Source organism: Natrix helvetica, assembly GCF_964273705.1.
Source record: "Natrix helvetica genome assembly, chromosome: 1".
Classification (NCBI taxonomy): Eukaryota; Metazoa; Chordata; class Lepidosauria; order Squamata; family Natricidae; genus Natrix; species Natrix helvetica.
Window position 1 is genome coordinate 202,220,992 of NC_138548.1, and position 23,019 is coordinate 202,244,010.

Genomic DNA, 23,019 nt, shown 5'->3' on the forward strand with positions numbered 1-23,019 from the left:
CCATCAATTCACTTGTATGCTATCCCATAATACCTTGCTTTAACATCTCCAATTCTGTGTTTTTAGAAGACTTCACAAATTTTAAATGCCAAGATCGCTATGAATGATACCATTGGGAAAAAAATAATTTGCATGGGTAATGTATATATGCTATATATACAACTGGAATGATTAACATTAGATTTTGTCTCTTTTGCAGGTTGTACCTTCTGGATTACTGCTCTCCAAACCAAAAGTTCCCTGGAATAAAGAAGAGATCCTATCTTCCTTCCAAGTATAATGAAATTATAATTTCCATAAATTTCTAACTTTTGATGGAAGGATGTGTTGAATAAGAATTTGAGGAGTTGTAGTCCCAACATATCTGAAAGACATCAAATATGGATCAGGTCTCTTTCCCCTTTAATCTCTCTTTAAAACATGCCTCTTTTAATAAGATTGTGACTTAATCACTAAATCCCCCTTCTTACAATCCAGAAACACATATTAATAATTTGTTCACATTCTTTCTCTGTTAGACCCTTTCATTTCTTTTCCTGTCCTTTGCTATTTTCTTTGGAGCTGAAATGGGCCTCTGGGCTTGAATATGGATTTTTGATAGCATTTATGTCCTGAGGCATTTACAGACATGAATTTTAATATGAAAAAATGCAAGGGGAGGCATGGAAAGGCTAATATGAAGTTCATGGGGACAAATCAATAAAAGACCCGATCATCAGAGGCGAGCAAATGCTAAATCAGATTTCTGGCATTTTGTAATGATCGGCAAAGATTTTGTAACCCAAATACAACAACAATAACAGTAAAAAAAACTGCTGTACCCTGCATGGTAATGTTTAATTTCATGTGCAAGTCCATCTAGTTTGTGTTTCCCATCTATCATATGGAAATTTATATTGACATAATTTAAAATACTTAGAAGGTCATTACCATAACTGACCTTAGCCAAAATCTTTCCACCTCAAACTTGTATTTTTAGATGAGGGGAGAACTGAGAATTTAGTATTGGAATCAAATACCCACTGCTCACGGGACAAGCCTCTATGAGTATCAAATTGCCCTCCCAAATGACTCTAGACTCCAGCTTTTAATTAAAATTCCCAACATTCTCCAACTCAGATGCTTCTGGGAATTGCAGTTTAATATCCGGAAGGCCAGAGGTGTAGTTTAAGCCATGTGTACATGCTATAATGGATTCTAGACACCACCTTGCTTCAGTCAGTTGCTACTCTTTGAGCCACAATTTTACATTTGTGCTCAACACCAGTAAACTTTGGGATTCTATAAAACAAAAGAAGGGCTTCTACTTGACTGAAATCATGTGAATTCTTTCTCAGGAGTGTTCCTTCCTAAACCCTTATGTCTGAGCATGAGCAAAATACAGGTAGCCCTCAACGTACGACCACAATTGAACCCAAAATTCCTATTGTTAAGTGAAACATTTGCTAAGTGAGTTTTGCCCCATTTTAAGATCTTTTTTGCCACAGTTGTTAAGTGAATCATTGCACTTGATAAGTTAGTAACATGGTTTTTAAGTGAGTCTGTCTTCCCCGTTGATTTTGCTTGTCGAAAGGTCACAAAAGGTGATCACATGACCTTGGGACACAGGAACGGTCATAAGTATGAACTAGTTGACAAGCACCTGGATTTTGATCATAGGGTTGCCACAAATGTTCTAAGTTTGGAAAAATGATCGTAAGCCACTTTTTTCAGTGCTGTTGTAACTTTGAACCATCACTAAATGAACTGTTGCAAGTCAAGGATTATCTGTATAATCTCAATAGATCAAACTCTATGAAGTCAAATAATGTTTTGTGCTGCTGTGACAATTCCTGTTAACACAGTGAAGTATGAATTCCTCCTAAATCATATCCAGGCTCCCATTAATACAGTCTCCTTTATCTCATTTTTAGGACTACCATCGATTCAGGAGGTTAGAAATTACAATACAGGTAGTCCTCTCTTAACTAGTTTCTTAGCATTTATTTGAACTTACGACGGACCTCCCAAAAGGTACCTACAATCTAATTCTGGAGTTCTGGAAGCACCTCTCCCCGACAGTCACACAATCACATTTCAAGCACTTGGCAACTGGCTCACCTTTACAGCTGGCTGTAGCATTTGGCAGTCATGTGATGCATTATACTTCCCCCCCCCCCCCCCGAAACTGGACTTTTTGGTCTTTTTCTGGCAAAAGGCAGCCATAGGAATGCATTGACAAATTTAAGAACTGTGGCGTTTATTTAATCATAGCCGCAAAAAAGGTTGTAAAATCAGGTCGGTCATATGGATGCTTCAACTTCCAACCTCATCAATATTCCATTGTGATGGAAATTCCAGGCTCCATTATGCTTGTGAGACAAGGGCTCTTGTACCTCTTCTGAAGTAAATCTCTTTCTTGAACCTGTGAGATATTTATTTTTCCAAATAGTTTCAGACAGATGAAACCAAAACCCTGCCCATTGCTTTCTAAGCTAAATTTGCCATTGTTCTACAGGTTGCCTAATATTCTTGCCTTGTTAACTTACCATTTGGTTTATATGATGAAGAGGGCCCTTTTACAGAAGTTTCAGAAATTAAGGAAGATTCTTTTGTTTATTTTTTAAAAATAATTGTTACAGAAATTTTTAATTACAGTAGTGGAAGCAAATACAGATTACACTCAGTGAGAAAAAGAGAAATAGAAAGGATAAAATGGGAAAGGAAAGAAAAAAGAAAAATATTTAAAGAAATGACTTCCGATTTTCATCACAAGTATACAGGTAGTACTCAACATACAACCACAATCGGGACCAGAATTTCTGTCGCTAAACAATGTATTTGTTATGTAAGAAGTCACAGGACCGCATCACTCAGTGAGCCCAATCCAGGGACTCCTAGTTGCCATCATTACTCAAGAATCGTGGGTCATTAATTGAAGGAGTCCCAGATGAAGAAAATTTCTGCCACACCCTGTTGACTTCTGCTATTTTTCTACTGCTGCTCTTGAGAAGAAACTTTATGTAAAACATTATTTAGCTGTGCCAGGCCTTCTTCCTGAGGCCACCTCATACTATTCTTTAAATTGCATGTCCCATTTTTTTTCTCCAAATCGTAGAGCCCATTCTCACAATCCTTTGGAAACCTTCTAGTCTTCTCCAGGTCACATGAAAATGAGTGCATGATTAGGAGAAAAGGAGAAGCCCCGTTTTCACAATGCTTTGGAAGATCTCATTCTCCAAATCACATACCCTATTATTTCTTCTCCATATTACACAAGTGGGTAATCTCCCATCCACTCCTTATTCCGGAGAGGTTCCACTGAATTTATCTACTTGTGGAGTACCTTCTACCATGTGTCTCTTAGGGAATACTTACAATATGAAAGAAATAATAATGACAGTAGATTCAGAAGGTGAACTGAAAACTTGAAATTTCACTTTTCCCCTGATCCCATCATTGCTTTATTAAAATGAGTACAAAAGGCTCAAAATCCATAGAAAGCCATATCATTTATTTAAGATGGCTGAAATTTTATAGAATAGTTGCAAAGAACTGTAGAGGAAACAATGTGTGAATGGATGGCAAATCATTTTGACAAGGTACTACACTCGCATTCTTTGATTATATGGCATCTTTTCTTGATCCAGCATGGCCCAGATGTTTGAACTTATAGTATCCACTGGCCTGAGCATAGTAAATGGCCTGAGATTATGACAGCTGGAGAAAGGCTGCTATACAAGCTAAAAAGCAAGGGGTCCAGAATAGCCATAGAGGAATGTCACACCAAGCACTCTAAAATCTGAAAAATGATTCTTCATTTTCAAGGGCAACAAAAAGAACTGATAAAACATATTTTCAGAGATTTGGACTCCATCCCCATCATCCACAGCCAGCACTGTCAATGGGGAAAGCTACAATAAATCTTTCAATTATAATATAGACTCAGCAACAGAACTGCATGGGATCTGTTCCCCTCTGCTCAAGGACATGCTTTCTGTATCTCTAATTTCTGGAAGATCAGGAAAACCATTGTTGGCATTTCGGCAGCGGTGTACTTTGGGTAAGAAATAAACGCTCTGTTGAAATTACAGTGCAGCATAAGAGGTTTATATAGAGCCCTTCCTTAAAGAAAAATGACTAGACACAATGCACAGCCATTAGAAATATCTTCCATGATTTCAAGACTAGGGCGTATATTTTCCCCCAGCTAAGTCTCTTTCACCCCATCCATCTGTTCTTCTCAAGACATATCTGCATTACAATCAAACTGGTTCAATATTCGTTCTTTTTCCAAAGAAAGCTACAGAACTGAACTTCCAGGAAAACCACACAATTGAAATTCAGCACAGGAATGAGTAGGTAGCACAGGTTTTGAACAGAGTTCTTTGAGTCTCCACCCCAATCTCCAATTCTCAGAATTATATTTAGGAGTGGGGGGAGAAGAGCTGTGACAATTAAATGAGTGTTGAACAGCATTCTATAAATTGTTGTTTCTCTTCTTTTCCTACTCTATAATCTTTCTGCTTTAGCAAAAATAAACAAACAAACTAAAGAAAACTCCAAAAACATAGATGATGGAGTGACTGATCTCAAGTCACAATTACGTAGTGGCAGCAGTGTCTGCAGCATGGAATCATAGCATCACAATCCAAGCCCACTTCTATTGTATGGTGTATATGGGAGGGCTTCAATTGCAATGCTACAACTGCCATCCTGCCTGCTTTGGCCCTCCTATGGACATCACTGATTGGTGTCCGGGGTGGGTGGGTGGCAGGATTCGCATCACTGAGCACCTCCCAGGATCTGATCTATTGCAGAGGCTTATGGTCAGTTCCGTTCTTATTGCTATAGGAGCAGAAGAAGCATCAATCTGACTTGCCTGGTTCTTTCTTTGCAGCAAAGCAAGTCAGGTGATCAGTGTCAGACTTTATCAATTCCCAGACTGATAACGATTTTGGAGATTGCTGTAAGTTCTTCCACTACGCGAAAGGACCAGCAAATTCACCAGTTCTCAGGAAAATGATATGAATGAATGAATGAATGAATGAATGAATGAATGAATGAATGAATGAATGAAGCAATCAAGCAATCAATAGCAATAACATTAATACTTAGATTTATATACCGCTTCACAGCCCTCTCTAAGCAGTTTATAGAGACAGCCTATTGCCCCCAACAATCTGGGTCATTTTGCCGACCTCAGAAGGATGGAAGGCTGAGTCAACCTTGAGCCTGGTGAGATTCGATCTGCCAAATTACAGACAATCAGCAGAAGTAGTTTGCAGTACTGCGTTCTAACCACTGTGCCACCGCGGCTCTTATGACTCAATCAGTCAATTAATCAATCAATCAATGAAAATCTGCACCTTAATGTATTGTGGCACCATATGATTTTAGAAGAGAAACAGGATTTCTTATTATCCCTCCCCTCCCTTTCTTCTCAAGTAAATAGCAACTGACCAGGGGTAAACACACTCAGCCCATTGATTGAAGGCAAAACCATGGAACAGGGGTTGAAACCCTTTTAAATGTTTACCGACAACCTCCATCACCATGGCTTATTGACCTCGACTGCTGAAGTCGAGGTCAATAAGCCACAAACAACTTCTGCAAGACTAACTCATCAGTCTATTCTGTCCTAGACAGTTAAGACAATATTCAAATAAGTCCTTTCTCTTTCAGGATAACTCCTGCAGCCGCAATTACTGCAATCTTTTTGGTTGTTTACTTTGATTTGGACCACATTGCTTGCAGCAGTGCCATATCTGCTTTAAAAGGAGAGCTCCAGGGGGGGAAAACACAATCCACTCAAATGTAAATACTGCATTTGGAAGAGGAAGCATCAATGGAATTCCTTGCAGTTCAAAAAGGCACAACTTATATATATATTTGCAACGTTGCAGGAAAAGTGCTCACGCGCCTTGATTCCAGGGGGTATTTCTTTGGTTGCTGAGCACCCAGCGGAGGAACAATAAAATGTCTTGGGCCAGCTTCAATATCAATCTTTATCGTTACAAAGAATCACTGATAACTTCCAGTCTGACTGGCTTCCTTTTGGTCACAAATCAATGTTCAATCTCTGTCCACCTTGAGGGTACAGCAGGAGGAGATCAAGTCAAAGGCAAGTTGGTAATTAGAAACTCTTTCCTTAATTTAGACGTTTTCTCTTTCTACTTTGCAGACGTCAAAAGGGAGGGTGGATTTTTGCGACGGACAGGAAACAAATATGACGACCGGCTGTAAAATAAACACCATAGATCCTTCCTCTCTGCATTCAAGGAGGATATATTTTGCTGGCACTGATTATAAATACGGATAGCATGAAATATTCATATCATCCCTAGGTACCAACTCATAGCATTTCCACTCCACTGGAAAGAAGATGCAGTAACCTTGCGTTGCAGACTATCACACTACAGAGGTGGTGAGCAGAGAATAGGCTGAAATGGGAAAATTGGACTGACAAAATTCCCCATGTCCGGGATGGAGTGGAAGAAGGAGCAAGGAAAGATGATGTTTTTGATGTATTGAAAGTATGCCTGCCGGCCAGGCCTGTTCTTAAGAAAGCCAAGAGTGTCAATAGCCCCACTCAATTTATTGCGGCAACATCCTCCACCAATAATGAAGATTTCAGCAATGGGTGTGAGTGTGTATGGATATGATTTGGTTTGTCAGTGTATGCTTCCATTCTGCTGGATGCAGCGCTTCTCATATCCTTTCATAAAAAGGAACTTGCCTGCATCTATACAGGGAGAGAAATAAACACCAGCCACAGTCATGGCACGGCAACGCATTTTCATACCAGTTTGGCAACCACAAAGGGCTGCAGGAATACTTAGCTTTAAATGCCAGGTTAATCCACTAAAATCTGCTTGGATTAAACCAGCAGAAATCAAACTGCACTTGAAAGGTGTTTGAGTGAAGCCATCTTTTCCTGACTGGGGATGATTCTGGGTTCTGCTGTGTTAATATAATTTAGCAAGAGCTGTGTGCATCTATGACAAGGATATGAGATTTACGCTCTAGGACTGCTGTGGTGTCCAACTTATTTTGTGGCCTCCCATCCCAATGATCAAGCATCAGGTTTAGAGCTTCATGGGTTTAAGTTTGTATTAAACAAGGAAAAAAACAACGCAAGTCTTACAAAAATACAGAAAATAAGCCAGAAAATCCTCTCTCACACACACACACCTACTTTTGCATCACTGCCCTGCCCTTCAAATACAAAATATATTCCAATTTTCTTCAGTAGAAATATAGTAAGAGGGCAAAGAAAAAAAAATGCAGGGAAGGTAAGGTGAATAAGGATCCTGAGAACAATAGCTGTGCTTTTGGGAATAAAACCCCCACGCCTATGTGGCTGTTCCTTAGAGGAATTAGGGCCTGCTGAAATTTCTGAACCCAGGGGGAGATCTGAATAAAAGTCCTCAGAGTTTTATTCCTCCTCTCCCATCAGACACCAAGGCAGAGCTAGAAATGAAAATAAATTAGGCAAATGCTCTCAATTCGTCTCATGTTTACTGGCTAAGGAATGTGGATTTTTGAGACTGAGTTTGTGCTGCAAAATGCTTGTTTTAATATTAAACATAAATGAATTGCTTAGAAATGTAAGATTAATCCATTGGCTTTTTTTGCAAAAAAAACAAAAAACCATTGGTACCTGCTATCCTTTAAAGATTATCCCTGCTGAGGACAATACTTGTAAAAAAATCCATACCAAGCATCATCATTTTAGGATAGAGGAGAATGAATTTAGAAACCTAATAGTTTTCCTACAGAGCCCTGTCTTCGTTTCTCTTTCTCTCCTCAGCTCTCTCTTTTGGATATACCATGGGGCAGTCATTCTTTATAAAATGTTAAAAGTTCAAACAAACAAACAAACAAACCCTGCTAAGTTCTACTGCTAAGCAAATGGCTAGAAGACTGCAGCATTACTCATTTGTGGTAGCAGAAAAAAGTACATAAATAAACCTATATTGAAGAAAACATTTACTACAATAAATCTCATTCTTGTCATGGCAATAGAAGGCTCTTCTGTTGGCAAATCTGCCCATTTCTCAAGCCTTCACTGCTGTCACCTGCTCTTCCATCCCAGGACTCTGGATCTCTTCCAAAACCATCAGAATCACACCCTTCTCAAAGGCAAAGGAGTTAGGCAGTTATCATTCCTTCTTCAAAACCATGGACACCACTAAAGAGATAGTACAGATTGAGTAACCGTTTCAATATGAGCCCTGTTTCCCCAACACATGAACGGACTGCTGAAAAGCCACCACTGGCTGACTTCACTAAAACATTCTAAATTATTATTTTAAAAACCCTAACAGTTGGATTCCCCTTAATGAATTAAGCCAAAACCAAACACACTATGGCTTTGTGTGATTATAGACTGCAGCTGCAAAGCCTTCCAAATGGGTGTTTTTTGCGTCGCAAACCAGCATGAGCAAAAACCCCTCCTTTCCTGAAACATGAAATAGCTGCATCCAGAATGCCTTCATGTGTGTGTTCATGCAAAATTCCTGCCAAGACTGTGAGTGAGGGGGAATTGCACACATGGTGAGCTGGGAAGTACTTTGAAACAGGATTCTGGAGGAAGTGGTTGCCCTCTGGGCATCAATGACAAGGAGCTTTGTTTGCACCATTGCACACAGATGCCAAAAGTACAATGAACAGCATCACCAAACCTTTCAATAACAACAACAACAACAACAACAACAACACCCAGAACGACATTCCCCAACTGGTGCCCTCCCAGTGCACTGGGCTGCAATTCTCACTCTCTTTAGCCTGCAGCCCCGTTGGCTGTAGTGGCTGGCTGAAGTGGGAATAATCTTCCTACAAAGGTGGAGTGCACCAGACTGGGGATCTCAAATGCATCAAAGGTCCCCTGAGCCAAGCAAGCGATCGATCCCAGGGTGTTTTAAATTTGCAAAACCCTTTTTCAAGAGAAAAATGCTTGCCAAAAGCAAGTAGATAAGAACTGACTGCATTGAATAAAAGGAAATTTCTGTAGCAAGTTTTGAATGGGGGATGAAGATATTGGCTGCGCTTCTATTTCCCTTGGATGACATCCCACATTAGTTTCCCAGCCATTGCTGTCTATCCACCTACTTGAAAAGCATCACCTGAAGGGTTAGTATGGCCTGTCCAGTCTGGCCAAGGGAGAAGCTCTTCAAAAGCCTCAATAAAAGAGGCCTCTTTTCATAGAAACAGATTTTGTCCTGTCCGCTGGGTTTCCAATTCAGCATGCAACACAATGAACAATTTGCAAATTTTCACTCTCAACTGTGGTTGAGGAAGAACTCTTTGTATACGCTCATACTTCTAAGCACAAGGTGTTCCCAATGGCATGAGTGTAACAATGATTTGGAGATCTTGGTGCCAAACGTCTAAAGTGGTTCGAAGAAAGCTAAGGATTAGGAAAGTCAGAATAAAAGGGTACACTAAGGCTACAGTTCTATTCATCCTCACTACCTAAACAGAGTTGGAGATCAGTGGTTCAGTTTATATGCCATGCAATGCCATTATTTGCTTAATCATAGTTTATTAAACAAATCACAATTGATGGATTTGCACCACGCTAAGCCACAAAGAAGCAAACCGTAATATGGCTTAGCCAAAATTCAATGTATGGATTGTAAACCACATTTTTTTTTTGATTTAGTGTGCTAGGCAAACAAAGCCAATGCTTGAACCAATAAATCACTAGGCACTGAAACAACAAAATTCATTCCAGCAATAGAATGAGAATAATCTTATGAGAGAAGAAGGAGGGGCTCTGCAGATTGGGCAAAACATGGAGGTCTTCCTTAGGCCAAACCTGGCTCCATCTCAGAGATAAAGTCCATGTACTACTGCAAGTGAGGAGACCTCTGCTGAAGGAATCTCAAGGAAACCCTGAAAATTCAGGATCAGCATGAATTATTGGTTTGGCTTTTGGCAAAGCAGCCACTTATGTAGAAATTGGGAGCCCTCCACAGCCTGGCAGTCAACTGATACAGCATTTACAGAACGATGGGGTTAGTGATTCAGCAACACTACTGGTCCTCTGGTTAGCCAAAGGCCAGTAGAAAGCAAATTAAACTCTGTTTTCTGGTCATGCTGGCGCCGCCAGCCTTCTTTTCACTCCCAGCCTCAAAGTCCTGATATTTACTTGCATAAAGAAGGATGCATTCCTCTCCCGCACATACTTGTGATTCTGCTTTTCCATCAACTAAACTTGTCATCTGGCCTACATATTAAGTCTATTCAGTGGCAGCTCCTTACTATGAAATTCTGTCTTTCTAAACAGAAAGGTGCCCAAAGTTTATTCAACCCTGTGCAGGGCAATATACGTGTCATAATTCTGTGGAGGTACGAATGAGGTTCTTGAGCAGAGGAGGTTCCTGAGAATTTCAGTTTTCATTATAAAAAGAAGCAAGTTCCTAATCCTTATGGTTATGCCTGGTAATCTCAGGAGTCTTGGTGAAAGAGCCATAAGCAACAGCAAAACCATGCCAAGTAAAAATCACCGTGCAAGCTTTGGTGCAAATACTTGCATTTATTTAAAAGAAAAATCACACAACTGCACTTTGTTCTGCAGGTTCGGGGTTCTTTGTATCCATGTTTGCCCTCAACAGATGCAAATGGCTTTAGCTACTGAATACTGAGAAAACAGAACCTCAGAAACAGTCTAGTCATTGCTCCCACGTGCCCAGTTACAAGGGTTGAAGGCGGCAAGACAAAAGTTGTATAATCAAGAACCCCGTGCATGTTCCGTCAGCATCCAAGTATGAGAATAGGCAACATCAATTCCATCCCATTGATAGGGGTGGAAACAGACAGAGGGCCTAAACACTAGAACTAACCCAGAAATATGGCTAGATTCCTAGATTCTGCAGTAGCTGTTCTTCAACATTAAAAAAAATTTTTTTTTGCATCTACAATAAAAACTGATCTGAGCCTCCTCCTCAAATTGTTTGTTCACTGTATTGGCATTCCTAGAGAGAGATTTATTCCATGCCTAGCTGAAGCTTTGACATGAGCACTTGAAATGGGTTTAATGGATGAGGCAAAAAATACTCCATTTCAAACTAATTTATACATTTCATTCCTACAAGGTGTCCCAGGTCTAAAACTGGAAATCTTAAACAATGTTTTAATGCTTAAGTCCAGGCTGATCTTGGACCAATGAGGAATTTACAAGGTTTTTATCTAATGCTGCCAATTTGAGGGCAGGGCAGCTGACTTTTCCGTACCTTTTTAAGGTGCCCTGTGCACTATTTCATAACTGCAATTGAATTCAGGCTTTCCAAAATCCAAAATCCAAGCATCTACCATCTTTTTAATCTCACCAGTATTTGCTTCTGAATTTTATGTTTAAAAAATCTGGAAAGAAAACCAGAGCCAATCACCCCCTCCGCCCAACTGGAGCAAGGAAAGAATCTATAATCTCTTGAGTTTAATGATTTTGAAATAACCCACCAGTTCCCTTTTTGAGGTTGGAGAGCTGGACTGATCAGTAGAGCTCAATGGGAAGCAGCCAGTAGCTCTTCTTCATCCTCCTAATAATTCTTTACCCCATAATTTAGACCCCTTCCCTCGTTTTCCAGCCAAATTTCCATCCACAAAGGGTCCGTTCCTGCAGCCACGATTTTAACAGAATTGTGTTTCAGTGGCAGCCAGTTCTCTCCTCTCTCCGTGGTCCTACTATAAATAATTCAATTCCTACGTAGGCTCCTTCACTGCCTGGAAATTTATTTATTTCTTTCCCCTCCCTTTGGTTACACATTAAGTGACTTAGCCCATAAAGAGAAATTACTCAGCAACAACAATAAAAGCCCAGAATTGCTGACCTGGCTGCATTCAGGCTGGGGAAACCCAGCACTGGCATTGCCCCTGCATAAGTGGACAAACAGCCAAAGATGCCTTTGAAAACACCTGGGGGGGGAAGAGTGAGGGAAAGGGGACATTTAAACTAAATTAGACAATCTTCTTTTCTGATGCTAAGATAAGAACTATGTCGAATAGAAAAAGCAGACGGGTGTACCTTGAGCCTTTCTCTGGGTTCATGTTGGTGCCACCCCTTCTGTGGCAAGGCACCCGCTTATACAAGAGGCTGCAGCACCCCAGAGCTATTTTTAATTTGGACTTTTCTGCATGAAGGATGGTGTCCTGTTAGCTGAGTATGCGGGAAGATTGAGGGCTAGGAAACCGAGGGGAAGGAAAGCTGTCAGGAGATTGCTGTTAAGAATCAAGAAGTCCACGGGCAGAACATTGACGGAAAAGAGACAAACTGCACTGGGAACAGAAAGGAGAAGAGACAGGAAAGGGGAGGAAAAATATGGCAGACAGGGATGTATGTACAACCTATTCTTCCTCAGGGCAAGACAAGCCAGGTGCCCTTGGCAGACTGGCACAGAAAGAATACTGAATAACCAAGGACATTATTTTATCCTTTGTCCAGAGGTCAGGTTGGAGAATGGAGAACTAGAGAAAAGCTTCACCCAGGCCCTGGGGACAAAAATGGCAGCAAGCAATAGCAAGAGTACTCTGGAGACTGTGATCCAGCCAGCCTCCCCCCCAATCAGCCTACCTCCAAATGTGTTAAGACTACCATTCCCATCCTTCCAGGCATGCATGACCTTGCTAGGGAGGTCCCTGAACTGCCCTTATTAGAGCCTGAGGGGTCTCCTCCACTTTCAAAAACTGCAAAAAAAGTCTATGAGGTGGTAACAGCAGCTATCCGACCTAGCAAGGCAACTTAGAGAGAGTCAATGTCACAGATGGATCTAAATTAAGTGGCCAACTGTTGCAATAAGCTTGATGGCTTGATATGATTCACTGGATCCATTAAGCATCCTGAAAAGTAATTCACCCTATTCCCATTTTACAGGTGGAGAATAGAAATGACAAGGCAGGGCCTTGTTCATTTTTGCCCCCAAATGGGTCTCTCTAGCTACCTCAGGAGCTCAGTTCCGCAATATTCCTGCCTGTGTGACTAAAGTCCTAGGCCAAAGACCGCTGAGGAATGGCTACTGGGACCTAATATTACACACTAGTCCACACTAGAGCCACCAAGAGTAGACCCACGGCAAGATGAGCAGAAAATAAATTTAATAATAAATAACATGGTAAATTCCTTCTAGAAAACACACCCAAGGTAATATTTGGCAACAGTGGGCATTCTTGATTTGTTATTTATATGACACCCCCTCCCCCTAGAAAAATAAATTCTATCCAAACTACTACCACCATTGGGGCTCTCTGCAAAGAGCTTTTCCCACCCAAGAAAGCAGGAGTCCTAGGATCTCACGGGGTGGGAGGAAAAAGCTGTGCCTCTGCTAAGCTAAAAGAGCTACAGAGCCACCGGGATCACTGTGGTGATTAACGGTGAGCCTGGCTTAATATTCTGCTGCTTAAAGTATCAAAGGCTGGTCCATGCGTACCGGCAAAAAAGGAAAGAGCTGTGTGAGGGCTGCAAGGGAGTACTCCATGAGGAAAAAAAGAGACTTTATTCTGGGCAGAGATGGTTACCAAATAGGATGCCAGGAGATCTCACTTCCTGGCCCAGTTCCTGAGGGGAGAGCAGCTCAGATGCCTCGGTGCCTCTTTATGTGGAAACAGAGGCTTTCACTGACGTCTTCAGGGCTGGGAACTGGGAGGGGGTATGTTTGCCGACAGCGGGTGTCTCTCTCTGGCACAAGTGCAAGCAAGTTATTAAAACTTAATTGACCAGGATGGGAACAGGGCAGATAATTAAGCTTCCCAATAACGGGAACCATCAGATTTCAGGAGAGAAGAGTGGAATGAGAAGCAGGGCTTTGTGGCCTGGTTGAGAATAGGAAAGGAGTTGGGAATTATGGCTGGGATTTATTGGGAAGGGTAATTCTCAACAGAGCCTAGTAGAGACTGGAAAGGAAGGGAGCCAAGAGTTCTTGCTAGCTCAGCTGCTGACACTGGAGAAATGTTATAGCAACCAGTGGATTCTCATTAAGTTTAGACACAGCAGAGAAAGTGGATTCTTTTCATTCAAACTAGTCATCACCTGTTCATGCTCCTCTCTTCCTTCTCCTCTTTGCCAGACTACCAACGGTCCTGAACCTAAAGGATCGGTCTTCAGTCCCAACCTGGCCCACTTCCAACATATACTGAATGGAGGCTCCATTTGCCCTGGTCTGTAGACACAATCTACCCTTTCATGATTCAAAAACTGTCAGGAAATTGCCATATGGATACATTCTGAGCGGGGAAAAGAGCATGTACCACAGCTTCCTTTTACCATAATAATTTCTTCTATCCTAAAACCCTGTTGTGTTTCTGGCCAACCCATCACTGCACTGAACTACCAGCCCCACATCCAGAATATGGAAAAATGAAAGCGATTTTTAACAAATCCATCACCCAGATTTTCAGCTTCAGCAACACCAATTCCAGTTGATAAGAGAATAATTTTCTGATCTCTGAGAAGTGGGTCATTTCCTTCCTTTCTTCCTCCTTCCATCCCTCACTTCTTTCCTTCATCAGAATCAAGCCAAAATATGCCCAGTAAATGACACTAATTCCTTATCTAGCCTTTTTTCTTTCTCCTGGCTATTTATTTTCAACCAGAGTCCTAGTATCTGATTCAAGAGCAGCACTTATATTTTTGGTCTCTCTCTCTCTCTCTCTCTCTCTCTCTCTCTCTCTCTCTCTCTCTCTCTCTCTCTCTCTCTCTCCCCCTCCCTCCCTCTCTCTCTCTCCCTCCCTCCCTCCCTCCCTCTCTCTCTCTCTCTCTCATCAAAATCTCTTTCTCTCATCCTTTGCTGGTGGAGATTCATAGGCAAATGTCAGAAGGATTTAGGATATTTGGTCAGACAGATTGAGAATGGCTTCCAGGGAGGCTTGAAACCTGAGAGCCCTCTTGGAAATTAGTAGTTAGTCAAAGGATTATTCTGGACAACTTTTGAAAATACTCCCAGTATATCTGACCAGGTTCTCCAAATCTCCTTGACATTTGCCTGTGGCTCTCTAGGACTCACTCCTTTCTAACTGCCCTTTCTCTCATCCCTGGACCAACTCCATAGAACGGTTGTTAGGATATAATGGAGGTAATTCCAGATGTTACTACCCTTGGAGAATCTTGCAGGGAGAATGAGAATCTAAAATAAAACTAGGTTTCACACAGTCTCAACACACATTCATAAGTTCTCCCAGATGGAAGCCGATGGATTATAAAAACTCCCCAACTTGGATTCTTGTGGCAGCCTGGATGCTCCCAGTAAGGATAAAACAAAACAGGTACAGAAATAGATGCCAGAAGTAATGATTCATTGGAATACAGGAAAACCCTTTGTTAATAATAAACCTAGTAGCATCGCTTCCTGCAGACTTCCAAAAAGCCCTTGATCTATATCACCCTGAATCTTTCAAAATAGCCAGCCACATCTTGCTTTTGCTCACAGAACCCCCTTTAATTCTCTTTTTCTGACGATGCTCCAATTTCTCTTTACATTGTAAATAAACCTTTGAGAGAGAAGGAACTTGTCTTTTGCTCATGGTAAATTATAAAGTGCTATGTATTATATAAGATACATCAATAACAACATGATTTTAATAATTTAGTAATAATTTGATTGAACCTCTTAATTCTAAAAACGATCATATGGTACTAAACCCCATCGTGGAATGTGAACCGTGGAAAGCCCAGAAATGAACTGGAACTAAAATTTTATAGAGACCTCGAGACACTAGATTTTCTTATCCTGTTCTAATGTAACACATGCTACCCAGTTGAATTCAGAGGAAAAAGAGAATCAATCAGTTGATTGAGGAAAATAAATCTCTGAAGCCAGCTGGCACTCTGAAACACCAGTCCCCCAGTCCCAATGTTAAAAATCTAACCGGCAAGTATGCATGCACAAGCGCACCCAAAATCACTTTTTGATTTTCCAGAAAGTGCATACAGTTCTAGAATGCATACAATATCCCCCAAATGTGGTGGTTTAAAAAGGAAGATCAGTGCTTCTGTACAGCAGCCAGAGCTATGATTACAAGTCAGCGCATTGTGTACAGAATATGGAGGAAATGCTATATTTGAAAGAATAGGCTAAAGTTTTCATCCATAACAGATACAAAAATGGTGCTTCTATTTTTTGAGGGAAAAGATCCACATATTTATACATCTTTCCTAAACCCTTCCTTCTTTCTTCCTTCCTTCCTTCCTTCCTTCCTTCCTTCCTTCCTTCCTTCCTTCCTTCCTTCCTTCCTTCCTTCCTTCCTTCCCTCTCTCCTTCTCCCATTGCCCTTTTAGTTTGCAACTCCCACTTATTTGACCTCAATAGGCCCCATCTCAATTTCTCTTGGTTCTCATATGGGTGTCTCCTCACCTTTCCCCAAAGATAAAGACACTTTTTTCTGGCAGTATCTCCTTGAAGATAATGCCGCATTGATCTCAGAATCATCTAAAGGTGAGGACGCATGTTCTCTCTTTCATTTGGCAGAGTCACCTTTTTTGCCACCACTTTATAAGAGTGTCTGGGGAAGAGGCTATCTGGACCCATTTGTAGATGACATAACTTCCAAACTAACGTTGTGACCTGCATGGGCTTAATGCTTACCCATCTCCTAATGGTTTGGCTCTTGTGCCTACTCTGGAAACTGACAAGCTCTTAATTCCCACAGCTCATTATCTGACGACAGCCTGGATTTGGGGTATATTAATTAACAAGAAAGTCAGGATGCCATTAGGTATCAACCCAATAATCGTTTTCCAAAAGAATTGTAATTGGATTTTTTTTCCTAATTGAGCAGGGAGATAAATAGTGTAGAGCTGAGACCTTATGGCCATGTCTGAAAGTGGGAACTCACCCAAGTGTGGTCATGGTGACAATAGTGTACCAGAAGGCAGCAGGGATGCTGGTGAAGTTGGTCTCCGTTGTGCTCTTCTCAGCATAGAACATAACAGTAGCAAAGATGATGATAGCCATAGTGAGGGAGAAGAGAAGGAAGCCCAACTCAGAGGCACAGCTCTTAAGAGTATAGCCCAGGATCCTTAGGCCCTGTGAGTGACGTGAGAACTTGAAGATGCGGAAGACACGGAAGACTCTCAGGGTCACAAAGGCCCCCGAGACATTTTCATTTTCTGGCATCACCAGCCCAATATAATAAGGCATGATGGCCACAACATCAATGATACTCATCACACTTTTCATGAACTTAAATCGACTTGGGGCAGCAAAAAGCCGCATGAAATACTCAAAGGTGAAGATGAGGACACAGGCTGTGTCCATGCAGAAGAAAGCTTTGGGGAAACGATCTCCACAGGACATGCTTCTCTTCTGCCCAGGAGGTGGCCGGCATGGGATTGTCTCCACCACATTGGCAATAACCGAGACGGCAATGAAGAAACCAGTCACATAGTAGAAGACTAAAGCCATGGTGCTGGTGTGGGGGTTCTCAAACGCTCTCCAGAGCTGTTGGCGGAATGTGCTATCTGGTGGCAAGGAAGTGTCCGTGGCATTCTCAGCTTCTTCATCCTCAGCCAGGCGCTCTGCGTTCTCCTTCTTACGATCTCGGTATTCCTCCAAGCAGCAGTCACCAATCAGCTCTGGGATGATTCCATAAAAGGACAGCTCTTCATCAAAGGCCTGTATGCACTCCTGGCGGGGGTAATGGAGCCTGCCGGTACGATAGAAGTTGAGAATGTGCCGAAACATCTCTGGGTCACGATCAAAGAAATATTCCTTGCTGTCTTCGTCAAAAAAGAATTCCTTCTCGGAACTGCCTAACAAAGTATCTGGATAACGGTCAAGGGTATTCTTCCATGTTTGGAAGCGTTTTCCACTAACGTTGACCACCAACATTTCATCATGGCGGCGTTTATTGTCCAGAGGAGGTTTGGGCATAGGCTTTTTGGCCAGTGGGAGCCAGCCCACAGCTGCTGCCCGGGCAAAGGGCAGCCAGGTTGCCACTCCTGCAGCCATACTGTATAAGCTGTACCACCATCAAAACCTCTATGCGCTAAGACTCTTGGTAAATAGGGGCTGTCTAGTAGAAAGACGCCTGAAAGAATTCCTCAGCTGGTTACTTTGGTCAGTTGCAACCATAAGTCAGTGACTTAGAGGGTCTCAATAGGAATGGAGCCATCTGGATTAGTTCTGTCTAAAATATCCAGGCAAACAAAGTTGCCGAAAAAGTGACGTTTTTCCCCTCCTGTGCGAAAATATACAAGCTGTTTTCAGTGGTTGTTAACAAATCTGGATGCATTAGAGAACTTGCTGCCAAACAGCATTCCAGCTCTGTATTCAGATCAAGGTGCTCTATTATCAATAATGGTGGAATCCGAAAGAGATAATGCAGCTGACAGGGATCTTCTCCATAGTTTCTGCCTGGTGACAGACTAATTAGACCATTTGGTCCTGTGCAGACTGAACATAATGGACACTCCTCTCTGGAAACCTGCAATGAATTATATTGTTCTTCTGTTCTTTGTCTTTTGATCCTTTCTTCCTGTTGGCAGAGAAAATGGATGGCCGGATACCAACATGGGATGGGGAGGTAGGAGAAAGGGGCTCAGTTGATATCGTCACCTTTAGGGAGGACACACATTGCTATAGAAGGTGGGGAGGGGGGGGAAGAGAGAGAGAAATAAAAAACAACAAACTATGAGAAAGAAATAACCGCATGCAATTAGATTATGGCATTTGCAGTGAATGCAGCAGTTCTTAAGTTATTGAACTAGTCCTGCTTTGAAAACTAGAACCCCAAAATACTACATGAGAAATATGGTTTAATTAAGTGCTAATCCTAAGAGGCACTGGTTTGGGATCCAGTCTTTTGACTGCATTCTTTGGAAGAGAAACCAAGAAGCTGGTCAAGGGAATGAGATCCACAATTGCACACCATCCTTGAGGAAGGCGCCTGGAAATCAGCCTTTAGGTAACTATGTAAATCCTTCTCCTGAGCTAGAATAACATCTAGGAATCTAGAGCTCAAATGACTAGAGGAGCCAACAGGACTTATTTCATATTGTAAGAGTCAAAAGGCCACTGACAAAAAAGTATGATGTCTCTTCATAATGCTGTGTCCAAGATGTGGCATGAGGATGCTTTGTCAAAGAATTTGGCAGAGGCAAGGGAACACTTGTCATCTCTCTGTACCTACTAGGGTGTGAAAACTGCTGTTTCTCAGGGCAAACTAGCAACAGCCCCAGAGAAGGGAGGATTGGGGAGAGAAAAGAGCATTTCTCAGGGAACACCCGCAGGATCCAAACAAACTTTCCCATTTAGTTGTGCCAAGAGTTCCCACCTCTAACTAGAAGCTAGACTCAAACTACAACATGCCTACATTTTTATAAACAGTTTGATTTTTAAAAAATAAATAAATTCCAACAAATTAAGGTCCAGGCAGGGGGAAACTGGAAGGAGGGGGATGGGAATCAAGAAAAGAACATGACAAGACTTTGGACAAGAGGAAAAGGAAGAACAAGGCAAGTTTGAAAATGGGGAAAAAATCAAGATCCTTGTGGGAAGGAAAGGAGGGAGGGAGGAAAGAAGGAAGGAAGGGCAAATTTAGAGAAGGCGGTGATCCGTGATGGAATGGTGGCAACTCGGAGTAAAGCATCAAATCTAAGATGTTGAAGGCGTGAAGAACCCCAATCTAACTGGTATGTGGAGTAATTGGGGAGGGTTGCGGGTGGGGTGGGGAGGCTAACGCAAGGCTCTTACCCCGGAGACTGTCCGAGAAGCAGGCAGTAGCCTGACCACCGCAAACCCCGGTGTGTGGTAATGGGAGTCGGGTCAGGAGGTGCCGAGCCGCCCCCCAGGACGCAAGCGATAAGGCTCCGGTTGTTCTCGGCGGTGCCGATCCACATCGCTCCCTTCGGCTCGCCCGTCTGACTGTGCCGCGCTCCCACCCTCCGGGCGCCGTGTGTGTGTGCGCGCGTGTGTGTGTGTTTGTGTATTTGAGAATGTGTGCGCGAGTGTGGGTGAGCTGCATTCGGCAGGGAGGGGGCAGAGCGAGCGGTTGGCAGCAGCGAGTGGCTGCATCGCAGGCGGCGGAGGCGCGCACCCCAGGCAAAGCTCGGGCCGGCCGGGGGCCAGCAAAAGCAGGGAAGGGAAGACGCAGCCTGGGGAGGGGGCGGGTGGGTGGCGGCAAGAGGCTGGAAAGACGGAGGCGGGAGGAAAGGAATGGGGTGAATGGCCCGGAATGAAGGGAAGAATAGGAACAGGCATAGACGGAGGAGTTCAACAGGAGAATAAAGCAAAAAAGCCAGGATGGATACCGAGGAGAAGCTGGCGTTGAGTGGAAAAAGAGACCGGGAGCGGAAAAACAGCTTGCTGCGACCACGTAGGAATAAAATAAAATAAAATAAACCGGACATCTTAAGAGTGCATCGAGGGAGACCGGGATGAGTCTAAGAACTGGTTAGAAACTAGAGATGGGCAGCTGCAAGAGACAGGAAGGGGGGGCGGGGGAGACTGGAGAAGTGCCCGATCAACAGATAGCACCTTCAAGCCACAGAAAAGTGCTTAGAGACCGGATGGCGGAAGGAGGCAGAAGGCCGGCGTGGGCTAAACAAGCAGGGGTGAAAGAAGCCTGGAGATCTGGCAAGCAGAAAGGACGCCCGGGGCCCTTTCAAACGCCTTGAGGAATCAGGCGCCCCGTCCACTACGAAGGGACTCCCCCACGCGTCCTTCTCTTTCCCCTACCCTCCTTTCCCCTTTTGCTGGAAACTTCCTTCTGGGCTGCCGTTTAGACCCGGGCCATATATTCCCTTTTCCGACCGCAGCTCAGAGATCTTGGACTGCTGTGCGCAGTGCTGCCGCGCGCATTGCTGCCGCTTTAACGTTGATGAGCCTGCATAGGAATTTCAAATTTGGTGCCACGCAGGATAAGTACAAAGAGGAGGAGGATCAGGGAAAGAGAGGGCATAATCGCAACAGGGCGGGAGGGGCGAGCTTCTCTCAATGAATGCGGGCTGCCGCTCCTCCTTCCGATCTCGCACAGAAACATCTCCTCACAGCGCCCCCTCTGGAGATCCCGGGGAGCGTTGCTTGCCGGGTGCGCAGAGCCTCTGAACCCCCAGCTCTCTTGTAGAGCGCACCCCAGTCTGCCCGTTGGGTTCATTACAGATCCCGCAAAATCGAAACGGGGTGACAAGGACCCAAGAGGGAATGTTCTCCCTCTTAAGACTGATACCCTCCAAAAAATCCCCCTTCCCTGGGGAATGCTGGGAAAGGCTAGGTGTTTTTCAATATCCAAATGTCTTTTCTGGTACTGGAGCAAAAGTAGCAATAGGGCCTAAACTGGCACAAATCAGGGACCCTACATTTGGTTAAGTTCTTGATCCTGCTGAATGTTGAGAGGTTTTTTTTTTATTTCTCTTCATCTGAACTAATACATACAGGCCTGGAGATTAACAATAAGTACAGAACACAGAGAAGACAATTTGTTTTTATTAAGTTAATGTCAGGATTGTTGTGGTGTTTTTATGATTTCTAACTTTTGCTGTTTTATTGATTTTTTTGTTTTTAATTGATATATGTTTCTCTGAGTGCCTCTTGGCAGAAACAGTTACTTGCAAGTGCAATAAATCAATGATATCTCTTCATCAATCTACATCATGCAGTATAAAATAGCAAAAGCAAAAAACAAAAACAAAAACCCAAACAACTCTCTGCCCAAAGAAGCATGCAGTTGCAGCTTTTACCACTCCTAGTTCTTCACACTCTTTGACTAGGATGGACTCTCATTTCCCCATCACTTCTGAAGCCAACCCAACACACCCAATATGAAGGTCATCATCTTCTCCTGCTTAGTTCTTGGTTTCTGATAATGGCAAGCCTGTAACATAAATGAAAGGGAGAATTATTGCTTCATCTGCATGATAGGAAACTTGCTCTATTTATCGCAGGAATTCCTAGCAGGGCAACCATGGGCTATAAGATGCATGTAGAAATCTTTTTTTTGCATTGTAACATAAAAATGTTATAATGCAAACCTGGCCTACAGTAAGCCATCAGCAACATCTTTATTCTGAGGATTTCCCGGGGTCCCATGTGGGCCTCTTAAAATTTCATAGAATTAAAATGAAAGCTACAAGTATCCCAAACCATAGTTTGGAAAGTTGTTCATGTGGCAAGAAAATGGACAATATGAAGTAGTAGAAGGGGAAAGTCCTGCAAAAATGTATATGTGGGTGTGGGGGAGTAGAAGGGACAGATGAGTAGAATCTTAATATAGCAAGTGCTTCGTAGTTCATTTCGTTCCCTGGACAAAATCAGTGGCAAACTCTGTAGCAACTCTTTTGTTACCATATTCACAACATTTCCCCCATGTTCCTAATATCCTTCTGTTTCCATCCCAAGATTAGGGTTAGGGTTAGATGCTGCCTTTCACCACACTCTATTTCACATGCAATTCCCTGTCATCACAACAACACAATAACTAGCATCCTCTCTTCCCCCGCCCCCATTCAAGGTGCTTGAATCTAGCTCCTTCTTGACCTGAGAAAATCCCAGCTGGCAGATGCCCATGAAGACATATGGCCTCTCCAGGAGAGGATAATAGCTTGCTTGGACTTTGGTTTCTTTTAACAGAAAGCTAAAATGTGAATTGGCTAGAACAAGGAAGGGAAGGGAAGCCTGGTGGATTAGGCTGGACAGATAGTTCATCATGCCAGCAGAAAGCAAGAACCACATTACCAACCTCAGAAGCAAAGAAATCCAATTTTAATGGCAAAGATATGGTCGAAGGAATTTGTCAGCAAAAACTGATGCGCAGAATTGTGTGTCCTGTTATGGTGTTACTGTATTCTGTTGGAGTGTGTCCTGATATTAACAACATTAATCAACATCCCAAATATTCCTGTATGTTCAATTTATTTCACATATATTCCTTAACAGTGCTTACACCAAATCTACAAACGAAGTCAATATTCTTCTTCCTCAGCTTCCTCAGAGAAAATAGAATGTTTGCAGATGAGCTGCCTACACCTCACTTCAAACCAAGAGGGAAATAGTATACAAGGAAAATAGCCGTATTAACTTTAATTGCATTTAATTTGATGATCTAAAT

The 23,019-nt window shown here is 42.6% G+C and overlaps 1 protein-coding gene across 1 annotated transcript in view; it reads right to left on the reverse strand.

Annotated features, from left to right (window-relative positions):
- The window catches only part of KCND1 (potassium voltage-gated channel subfamily D member 1), a gene marked incomplete at its 5' end in the record, with an annotated part of 48,191 nt that extends 30,267 nt beyond the window's left edge, over nucleotides 1–17,924 (reverse strand). Inside the window, one exon of the mRNA XM_081936557.1 lies at nucleotides 16,810–17,924. Coding sequence (XP_081792683.1) covers nucleotides 16,810–17,924 — 1,115 coding nt within the window. The remainder of the gene's footprint in view (nucleotides 1–16,809) is intronic.
- Nucleotides 17,925–23,019: the final 5,095 nt, after the last annotated feature.